The following is an 11,587-nucleotide window of genomic DNA, read 5'->3' as shown; positions in this document are numbered from 1 at the left end:
CTTTTCTCTGTCTGTTAATGTCTTGTTCTCCTCTCCTCTACTCCCCTTCTCCTTCTCCTCTCCTCATTCACATTTTACCCTGAAATGAACCCCTTCAACTTTTCCCTTTCCAGTGTTTTGCGTGCTTGGCCAGACAGAAAGTATGAATAGAAGTATGTCTCAACTTGTGCATATCGGACATTCTTTCATTGTCTGGGTGAAAGAAACACGTCATCCATCATCTGTCTCAATAGTACATGAGATGCTATCTGGAGAGAAAATGATAATTTGCAACCACAATTGAACTTTTGCATACTGTTACAAAACGGTCCCAAGATGCAGCTGTTATCTAATATTCGATACCACAGAGCTTTGTCTGTGTGCTGAAAGAGACAATGATGTTCCCTCCGACACACTTGGGAACATAGCATCGCAAACCACACATGATCTTGACTGTGTCCCAAATAGCACCCTATTCCCTATATGGTGCGCTACTTTTGACCAGGGTCTGTCTCTCTGTCTGTCCGTCAATTTCTCGGTCTCTCTCGCTCTCTTACTCTCTCTAACTCGTCTCTCTCCCTCTAACTGGTCTTTCTGACTCTCTGTATGTCTGTCCTGTAGTGACTTCCCCATCCGCGGTATGCAGATTTACGACGGGCCCATCAACGTGCAGAACTGCACCTTCCGAAAATACATTGCCCTGGACGGGCGACACACCAGCGCCTTTGGCTTCAGACTCAACAACTCCTGGCAGAGCTGCCCTAACAACAACGTCACCGACATCACCTTCGACGACGTGCCTGTGAGTGTGTGTGAGTGTGAGTGTGTGTGTATGTGTGGGGGGGATTGTATCCCGCTGGTTAGCAATTATCTGTGCACGTGAAGGGAGTTGTGGTGTATTGTGTGTGTGTGTGTGTGTATGTGTTTGCGCTAAAGCGTAAATGCACATTTTGGGCAAGAGCTTTCATGTTGGCTTATGGTTATTGTAGTGCCATAAGCATACGGGTCTTACAGGTGAGACATGCTGTTGGTTCTCACCTCCATGACACTCACTGAATCCAGCATCTCTCCTCTCCTCTCCTCTCCTCTCCTCTCCTCTCCTCTCCTCTCCTCTCCTCTCCTCTCCTCTCCTCTCCTCTCCTCTCCTCTCCTCTCCTCTCCTCTCCTCTCCTCTCCTCTCCTCTCCTCTCCTCTCCTCTCCTCTTCTCCCCTCTCCCCCTTCCTCCCCCTCTACCCCCTGCTCTTCTTATCAGATAACATCCCGGGTGTTTTTCGGCGAGCCCGGCCCATGGTTTAACAAGATGCAGATGGACGGTGATAAGACCACGATATTCCATGATGTGGACGGCTCGGTCAGTGAGTACCCTGGAGCTTTCCTGGTCAAAGAGGACAACTGGCTACTGAGACACCCTGACTGTATCGACGTGCCTGACTGGAGGGCTGCCATCTGTAGTGGGCATTATGCACAGGTTGGTATGCATACGCCATGCAGGCTGAAGGAAGCATGCAGCAGGCGCACAAGCGTGCACGCAAGCATGCATGCACACACACACACTGTATCTTATACAAACACATACACTCAAATGAGTACACAGTATGTACTCACACACACGCCCTCTCTCTCTCTCACACACACACACAAAACACACACACACTCTTTCTCTCTCTCTCACACACACAATAATATGCCATTTAGTAGAGGCTTTTATCCAAAGCGATTTACAGTCATGTGTGCATAAATTTTTACATATGGGTGGTCCCGGGGATCGAACCCACTACCCTGGCGTTACAAGCGCCATACTCTACCAATTGAGCTACAGAGGACCACCCATACGTAAAATGACCTACTATCTTTTACACACACACATGCACAGACACTCTCACCTACACAGTGTCACACATGACCAGTCACACACACACACACACACACACACACACAGTGTTCATCTGCAGTGGGCAGACCCCATTAAGAGACAGTTAGCTCCAACCCGCCACTAGCCACCCTGCTAGCCAGCACCTCCTGCAATGGCATACATCAACACAGCCCTCCCAACAGCTGGTGTCACTTCAACGTTTTAATTTTGACAGATATTCTGTTTACTTTTATTGTTGTTTTCTTTTAAATAAAGTGGTGGTTAAGTTTCGTCTCAAAGCTAACACACTAGGTTTTTTGTGCAGTGTAACCTCGTTTCACCCTCATATTCAAATCACTCACATCCCCTTTACCCAATGATCCCTGTTCTTTACCTTCTAATGTCTTCCAGATTAGTGAATATGTTCTAATAGTATTTCAACGCCATGCTCATGTGCAAGAGTTACAATTGCTGTTGAATCCTAGTCACACACACGTGTGCGTGTGTGTTTGCACGTGTGTCTGTATGCGTTGGTGTATTAATGTGTGCGTCTGTGTGGTCCCTCAGATCTACATCCAGACACGTAACCCTGCCAGTCTGAACATGCAGATGGTAAAGGATGAGTACCCTGACAGACCCCTGACACTAGAGGGCGCTCTGGGCAAGAGGAAACACTACCAGCAGTTCCAGCCTGTGGTCACACTGGCTAAAGGCTACACTGTACACTGGGACCAGGCCGCTCCTGCAGAGATCACTGTGTGGCTCATCAACTTCAACAGGTTGGTAGTGGACACAGAGAGACAGACACACACACCCTCCACCACACACACACACACACACACACACAGAGAGAGAGAGAGACACCCACACACTGGCTAAGGGCTATACAGGTTGGTAGTGGATGCAGAGAGACACACAAACACACACACACACACTATTCAATTCCTTCTCCCAGCATTGTTTCAGCATCTGATCCAAACTGTCGACAACATGGCACCACATCCAATGAGTCATCCACACTCCAGAAACCCAAAGCCATCCCCTGACCACGTGGTCATATTAATAAACCCCATATCATCAAGTCACACCCTTTCCTTCCCTGAACCCCATAACCCAAGGGACAGTGTGATACAGTAGTTTATGGTGGCTGTTTGTCATAGCATATGACATCGCCCCTGCCCAGCAAATATACTTAATAGCATTGGCAGTCATTTGAATAGCAGAGGCATGGTAGTCATTTCAAGCGTGTTAGCTATTCCCTGGCCTGAGATTACCCCAAAAGGACTCGGAGGCATAAATTGGGGGATATGGGAATTCCCATTGGTTACATGCTACTCTGGCGCCATCTATTGTTTATGGAATGGAACTGCAGGTTCAGCCATAGACACTGTATTACATTTAACATTTTAGTCATTTAGCAGACGCTCTTATCCAATACTTTTTTCGTACTGGTCCCCCGTGGGAATTGAACCCAGGCGCTGCAAGCGCCATGCTCTACCAACTGAGCTACATGGGACTGCAGAGTCGTATTCACTAGTTTCTAGTTCCACTATCACCAAACGGAAGAAAGCTGACTGAAACAGAGAGAGACTAACCTGAACTTGTCCAATAAAGAACGGCAAAATGTTTTGCATCGGTGTGTGTACTAATTCATATGACAGGTGAGTGGGAGTAGTATTTAGCCCTAGCTCAGTGATGGGCTGCCTCCTGTAAAATGTCCTTTTTGATATACTTGATTAACTGTGTGTGTGTGTGTGTGTGTGTTCCAGGAACGACTGGATCAACGTGGGCTTCTGCTACCCACCAGGCACCACCTTCACGGTCATCTCGGACATCCACAACCGGCTGACCAAGCAGACCAGGAAGACCGGTGTGTTCATGAGGACCACACAGAGAGACAAGATCAACCAGTCCCACCTGTCCCGAGGCTATTACTACTGGGAGGAAGATACCGGGTGAGGGGAGAGGGTGAGGAGGGAGGGAGGGGGGGAGGGGGAGAGAGGAGAGAGGGTGAGGAGGGAGGGAGGGGGGAGAGAGTAGAGAGGGTGAGGAGGGAGGGGGGGGGGGGGGGGGGGGGGGAAGAGGAGAGAGGGTGAGGAGGGAGAGACATCTATCTACTCCTGTCCCATCTACAGGAATGTGTAGTAGAAGAGTATGTAGTCTCCCTCTCAGCCTGCTGGTCCTCACAGTGAATCTCTATTAACTCTCTGTCTCCCCTGTCTCCCTCTCAGCCTGCTGGTCCTCACAGTGAATCTCTATTAACTCTCTGTCTCCCCTGTCTCCCTCTCAGCCTGCTGGTCCTCACTGTGAATCTCTATTAACTCTCTGTCTCCCCTGTCTCCCTCTCAGCCTGCTGGTCCTCACAGTGAATCTCTATTAACTCTCTGTATCCCCTGTCTCCCTCTCAGCCTGCTGGTCCTCACAGTGAATCTCTATTAACTCTCTGTCTCCCCTGTCTCCGTCTCAGCCTGCTGGTCCTCACAGTGAATCTCTATTAACTCTCTGTCTCCCCTGTCTCCGTCTCAGCCTGCTGGTCCTCACAGTGAATCTCTATTAACTCTCTGTCTCCCCTGTCTCCCTCTCAGCCTGCTGGTTCTCACAGTGAATCTCTATTAACTCTCTGTCTCCCCTGTCTCCCTCTCAGCCTGCTGGTCCTCACAGTGAATCTCTATTAACTCTCTGTCTCCCCTGTCTCCCTCTCAGCCTGCTGGTCCTCACTGTGAATCTCTATTAACTCTCTGTCTCCCCTGTCTCCCTCTCAGCCTGCAGGTCCTCACAGTGAATCTCTATTAACTCTGTCTCCCCTGTCTCCCTCTCAGCCTGCTGGTCCTCACAGTGAATCTCTATTAACTCTCTGTCTCCCCTGTCTCCCTCTCAGCCTGCTGGTCCTCACTGTGAATCTCTATTAACTTTCTGTCTCCCCTGTCTCCCTCTCAGCCTGCTGGTCCTCACAGTGAATCTCTATTAACTCTCTGTATCCCCTGTCTCCCTCTCAGCCTGCTGGTCCTCACAGTGAATCTCTATTAACTCTCTGTCTCCCCTGTCTCCCTCTCAGCCTGCTCTTCCTCCGAGTGAAGGCCTACAATGAGAAGGAGGACTTTGCCTTCTGTTCAGTGAAGGGCTGTGAGAGGGTTAAAATCACAGCAGTTATCCCTAAGGGCAGCGGCCCCAGTGACTGCATGGCACAGGCCTACCCCCTGCATGCAGAGATGCCCATCGTAGATGTGCCCATGCCAAGGAAACTGCCCAGCGCCGAGCTGGTGAGGACAGAGCTCGCTCGGTCTGTTGGTGACAATGTGACAAATGACACTTTGCATCATTTTGTAAAATAGTCATTTGTAGTTACCAAAATATTTCAATAGTTTATCAAACACATACAGTGGGGAAAAAAAGTATTTAGTCAGCCACCAATTGTGCAAGTTCTCCCACTTAAAAAGATGAGAGAGGCCTGTAATTTTCATCATAGGTACACGTCAACGATGACAGACAAATTGAGGAAAAAAAATCCAGAAAATCCCATTGTAGGATTTTTAATGAATTTATTTGCAAATTATGGTGGAAAATAAGTATTTGGTCACCTACACACAAGCAAGATTTCTGGCTCTCACAGACCTGTAACTTCTTCTTTAAGAGGCTCCTCTGTCCTCCACTCGTTACCTGTATTAATGGCACCTGTTTGAACTTGTTATCAGTATAATAGACACCTGTCCACAACCTCAAACAGTCACACTCCAAACTTCACAATGGCCAAGACCAAAGAGCTGTCAAAGGACACCAAAAACAAAATTGTAGACCTGCACCAGGCTGGGAAGACTGAATCTGCAATAGGTAAGCAGCTTGGTTTGAAGAAATCAACTGTGGGAGCAATTATTAGGAAATGGAAGACATACAAGACCACTGATAATCTCCCTCGATCTGGGGCTCCACGCAAGATCTCACCCCGTGGGGTCAAAATGATCACAAGAACAGTGAGCAAAAATCCCAGAACCACACAGGGGGACCTAGTGAATGACCTGCAGAGAGCTGGGACCAAACTAACAAAGCCAACCATCAGTAACACACTACGCCGCCAGGGACTCAAATCCTGCAGTGCGAGACGTGTCCCCCTGCTTAAGCCAGTACATGTCCAGGCCCGTCTGAAGTGCATTTGGATGATCCAGAAGAGGATTGAGAGAATGTCATATGGTCAGATGAAACCAAAATATAACTTTTTGGTAAAAACTCAACTCGTCATGTTTGGAGGACAAATAATGCTGAGTTGCATCCAAAGAACACCATACCTACTGTGAAGCATGGGGTTGGAAACATCATGCTTTGGGGCTGTTTTTCTGCAAAGGGACCAGGACGACTGATCCGTGTAAAGGAAAGAATGAATGGGGCCATGTATCGTGAGATTTTGAGTGAAACCCTCCTTCCATCAGCAAGGGCATTGAAGATGAAACGTGGCTGGGTCTTTCAGCATGACAATGATCCCAAACACACCGCCCGGGCAACGAAGGAGTGGCTTCGTAAGAAGCATTTCAAGGTCCTGGAGTGGCCTAGCCAGTCTCCAGATCTCAACCCCATAGAAAATCTTTGGAGGGAGTTGAAAGTCTGTGTTGCCCAGCGACAGCCTCAAAACATCACTGCTCTAGAGGAGATCTGTATGGAGGAATGGGCCAAAATACCAGCAACAGTGTGTGAAAACCTTGTGAAGACTTACAGAAAACGTTTGACCTGTGTCATTGCCAACAAAGGGTATATAACAAAGTATTGAGAAACTTTTGTTATTGACCAAATACTTATTTTCCACCATCATATGCCAATAAATTCATTAAAAATCCTACAATGGGATTTTCTGGATTTTTTTTTCTCATTTTGTCTGTCATAGTTGACGTGTACCTATGATGAAAATTACAGGCCTCTCTCATCTTCTTAAGTGGGAGAACTTGCACAATTGGTGGCTGACTAAATACTTTTTTTCCCCACTGTATGTAAACTGTTTATTACTGATTCGTAGTATTCATAGTACTATGTACTAGTATATAGTATTGTAGTAATACTAGTACATATTATTCATAGTATATTCACATTATTTTAAACCCTTTACAACCTCTTTATAAAGTGTTACTGATACAGTCATGTAAAGAAAGAGATGTCTTGGCATCTCATCAATAAATCTCTGTAGCAGTGTTGTGGACATGATTGACATTTCTATACCAGTGTCGGCCACGTAAGCTCGCTCTCTCGCTCTCGCTCTCTCTCTCTCTCTCTCTCTCTCTCTCTCTCTCTCTCTCTCTCTCACTCTCACTCTCACTCTCACTCTCACTCTCAATCTCTCTCTCTCTCACTCACTCACAGCGCACCACAGACCACTTCCTGGAAGTCAAGCTGGAGTCCTACAACACACGCTTCTTCCACATCAAGGAGGACTTCGCCTACACAGAGGTGTGTGTGTGTTTGCTTTTTCTGTGAGTAAAAAGTTGTTAAATGATGTCTTGATTGGATATTGTGGTTGCCGGGCAGGTTAACGGCAGGAAGTTGTACCAGCCAGACGATGGGGTGCAGCTGACGGTGATGGACGGCCATGACGGGAGACTGGTGGAGAGCAAAGGCTTCAGGAACTCCATACTGCAGGGCATACCTGCCCAGATAGAGAGCTATGTTAACAACCTGAAAGACAAGTAAGAACACACACACACACACACACACACACACACAAGCTAACATTTTCATGTTAGAATGGGAAGACACTGAAGTGAACAATGTTAACTCTCTCTCTTCTTTTCCCCCCACTCCATCCCCCATCGTTCTCTCTCTTCTCTCTCTCTCCCCCTCACTCCCTCTTTCTCTCTCTCTCTCTAGCTCCATCGTCATAATAACGTCTAAGGGCCGTCTGGTGACTCGGGGCCCCTGGACCAGAATAATGGAGCTCCTCGGAGCTGACAAGACCCTCAAGTTGAGAGGTAACTAACTAACTAGCTAACTACTGGAGCTGCTTAAAGCTGACAAAACCCTCAAGATGAGAGGTAACTAACTAACTAGCTAACTACTGGAGCTGCTTAAAGCTGACAAGCCCCTCAAGTTGAGAGGTAATTAACTAACTAGCTAACTACTGGAGCTGCTTAGCGCTGACAAGACCCTCAAGTTGAGAGGTAACTAGCTAACTAACTACTGGAGCTTCTTAGCGCTGACAAGACCCTCAAGTTGAGAGGTAACTCACTAACTAGCTAACTACTGGAGCTGCTTAGAGCTGATAAGACCCTCAAGTTGAGAGGTAAATAACTAACTAGCTAACTACTGAAGCTTCTTAGCGCTGACAAGACCCTCAAGTTGAGAGGTAACTAACTAACTAACTAACTAACTAACTAACTAACTAACTAACTAGCTACTGGAGCTGCTTAGAGCTGACAAGCCCCTCAAGTTGAGAGGTAATTAACTAACTAACTAACTGCTGAAGCTTCTTAGCGCTGAAAAGACCCTCAAGTTGAGAGGTAACTAACTAACTAGCTAACTACTGGAGCTGCTTAGAGCTGACAAGACCCTCAAGTTGAGAGATAACTAACTAACTAATTGAGCTGCTTAGAGCTGACAAGACCCTCAAGTTGAGAGGTAACTAGCTAACTAACTAACTACTGGAGCTTCTTAGCGCTGAAAATACCCTCAAGTTGAGAGGTAACTAACTAACTAGCTAACTACTGGAGCTGCTTAGAGCTGACAAGACCCTCAAGTTGAAAGGTAACTAACTAACTAGCTAACTACTGGAGCTGCTTAGCGCTGACAAGATCCTCAAGTTGAGAGGTAAATAACTAACTAGCTAACTACTTGAGCTGCTTAGAGCTGACAAGACCCTCAAGTTGAGAGGTAACTAGCTAACTAACTAACTACTGAAGCTTCTTAGCGCTGAAAAGACCCTCAAGTTGAGAGGTAACTAACTAACTAGCTAACTACTGGAGCTTCTTAGCGCTGAAAAGACCCTCAAGTTGAGAGGTAACTAACTAACTAACTAACTAACTAACTAACTAACTAACTACTAGAGCGCCTTAGAGCTGACATGACCCTCAAGTTGAGAGGTAACTAACTAACTACGCAGGTCTGGTCAATGATTTATTTCTTGGAATTAAAAGGTTATTTCTGAAAAAAATATGATTCTGAGATTATTAGCTTTAAAGTTCCGAACCCTCATTGGTTTAAATGAATTTTAATATGGTATGCTTTTTAACTTAACAACATGAATCAGGGTATTTAGAACAAGGGTGTCAATAACTCAATTTTGAGAAAAATGCAGATAGAACCTTTATAATCCTAAACTAGTTCCTGGAGATTTCGACCGACACACACTAGAGGGTGCTATTGATATACTGTTGGGATACAGAAACTAACGGTTTATAAAAAGTGTTCAACGTTTTAAACTGGTGCTGTTCGTTTATCAAATCCAGTAAGCAAACTTTTATTAAAAGTGTATTAAATCATTCAAAATGATCTGGCTTGTAATGATTTTCAGTGTTTAGTGTTCAGGACTGACAGTGTTTCACATACAATCTCTCATAAATGCTGATTCATAGTAGCCTACGTAATAATGTATAGCCTTCCTGATTCATAATGATGACTCAGCTATTTCTCAGTCAATACTCATGCACGTGTGTGTGTGTGTGTGTGTGTGTGTGTGTGTGTGTGTGTGTGTGTGTGTGCGTCTGTGTGTGTGCAGAGGGTAGTCAATACTTAGCCGCATGCCAGAGCAGCAGGGTCCTCCCTCCCTCCCTCCCTCCATGTCTCCATCCCTCCATACTTAACCCCACTCCCTCCATCTTCAAGTCACATGCCACAACCCACGTTTTGGAATTCAATGTCGCCAAAGAAATCCTTCTCCAAATTCTTATTCTAATTATAGATCATACACTTACACACACATTCTACGAAATAGATTCTACGCCCCTACACATCCCGGAGCAGGCTGCGGGACACATTTTTCTCACTGTGGGGTGTAATTCCAGAGACGACAAATGGTCTATTTGTGTAGAAGTCATTCCTGGATGGGGTGAGACGCCTCAATGGTATGCACAGTGCTGGAGAACGGAGGAGGAGGAGGAATGCCAGCTAGCTCTCTTTCTCGCTTTGTCTTTCTTTATTTCTCCCTCCTCTCTCCCCTGTTCCTCCGCCCTCTCCCCCTTTCCCTCTCTGTCCTTCTAGGAATCTTTTCTGGGGGTGATTTTTGTGTTCTTTTTTTTTTGCTTGTTTCTTGTATTTCTTGTGGATTTGTTGAAGGGAGTGAGATAGTAATGTATACTCTGAATGTGAGCAGCAGACATTGAGCCTGCATTTCTTTCTTTCTCTGTGTTTCAGACAAGCTGACGTTTGTAGGCTTCAAGGGCACTTTCCGACCTGACTGGGTCCGTATGGAGGTGGATGAGGAGAGAGCTAAGATCCATCAGGTCCTCCCTATCCCTGTGGTCAAGAAGATGAAGCTATGAGAGAGGAGAGGAGAGGAGAGGAGAGGAGAGGAGAGGAGAGGAGAGGAGAGGAGAGGAGAGGAGAGGAGAGGAGAGGAGAGGAGAGGAGAGGAGGCGTAGTGGGGGAGACACACAAGACTACACCCCCCACACAACACACACACACTGCCCCTAGCACTGGAGTAGGTAGAAGTTGTTCCTATAACTACTGTTCCAAGATCAGATGTTTTTCACAACTAAAGACTAAGGTTAGTAATGTGGATAGGTTATCTGATCCTAGACCTGTGGTTAGGGATGGTTTCGACCCAGAGCCAGCACTGCCCTGACGAACTGTGTCGGTGTGACTGACGCCTCAAGGACCCAATCAAAGCACACAGAGGTGGAGAAGGAGGGGCTACAGAGTGTGGGCCGGCTAATCAAACGCATGCGTTTTTCTGTCGACTATCAACTTTCCCGCCATGCAGGTCTCCCGTTATGTGACAGTGTTGACTATGTGAGTGATTCGACTGTATCGTTCGTTTGACTATACTTTACTTTTAAAATGCGAGAAGAGAGAAAATATGACCAACAAATATTCCTTGTTTTTCATCCTGCTCAGTGGTGTTAACCTACTCAGAGACAGATTTCCTAAATGTTTGCACCTGTGTTTTCCAGTGGGAAGTTAATGTCGTTTAACACAATAGACCAAAAAAGTAGAACAATGAAGGAGAAGAGAGAGAAATTACGTGACTTTTAAAGTAGAACCAAATGGAAAAATACAGGTTAAAGGCCCAGTGCTGTCAAACACGTGATTTTCCTGTGTTTTAAATATATAGTACCAGTCAAGTTTGGACACACCTACTCATTCAAGGGTTTTTCTGTATTTTTACTATTTTCTACATTGTAGAATAATAGTGAAGACATCAAAACTATGAAATAACACATATGGAATCATGTAGTAACCAAAAAAGTGTTAAACAAATCAATATATATTTCATATTTGAGATTCTTCAAAGTAGCCACCCTTTGCCTTGATGACAGCTTTGCACACTCTTGGCATTCTCTCAACCAGCTTCATGAGGAATGCTTTTCCAACAATCTTGAAGGAGTTCCTACATATGCTGAGCACTTGTTGGCTGCATTTCCTTCACTCTGCGGTCCAACTCATCCCAAACCATCTCAATTGGGTTGAGGTCGGGGAATTGTGGAGGCCAGGTCATCTGATGCAGCACTCCATCACTCTCCTTCTTGGTCAAATAGCTCTTACACAGCCTGGCGGTGTGTTGGGTCATTGTCCTGTTGAAAAACAAATGATAGTCCCACTAAGCCCAAACCAGATGGGATGGC

The 11,587-nt window shown here is 46.0% G+C and overlaps 1 protein-coding gene across 1 annotated transcript in view; it reads left to right on the top strand.

Annotated features, from left to right (window-relative positions):
• LOC311111404 (cell migration-inducing and hyaluronan-binding protein-like) overlaps window positions 1-11,122 on the top strand; it is a gene marked incomplete at its 5' end in the record, with an annotated part of 13,910 nt that extends 2,788 nt beyond the window's left edge. Inside the window, 9 exons of the mRNA XM_084154117.1 lie at window positions 601-781; window positions 1,233-1,448; window positions 2,400-2,611; window positions 3,602-3,787; window positions 4,888-5,092; window positions 7,173-7,259; window positions 7,338-7,495; window positions 7,677-7,777; window positions 10,155-11,122. Coding sequence (XP_084010243.1) covers window positions 601-781; window positions 1,233-1,448; window positions 2,400-2,611; window positions 3,602-3,787; window positions 4,888-5,092; window positions 7,173-7,259; window positions 7,338-7,495; window positions 7,677-7,777; window positions 10,155-10,282 — 1,474 coding nt within the window. The remainder of the gene's footprint in view (window positions 1-600; window positions 782-1,232; window positions 1,449-2,399; window positions 2,612-3,601; window positions 3,788-4,887; window positions 5,093-7,172; window positions 7,260-7,337; window positions 7,496-7,676; window positions 7,778-10,154) is intronic.
• Between the last annotated feature and the right edge of the window lie 465 nt (window positions 11,123-11,587).

This window comes from Coregonus lavaretus (genome assembly GCF_964263955.1).
Source record: "Coregonus lavaretus genome assembly, chromosome: 37".
NCBI lineage: Eukaryota > Metazoa > Chordata > Actinopteri > Salmoniformes > Salmonidae > Coregonus > Coregonus lavaretus.
The sequence above is the reverse complement of the archived record's forward strand: the minus strand, read 5'-3'. Positions and strand labels throughout refer to the sequence as shown.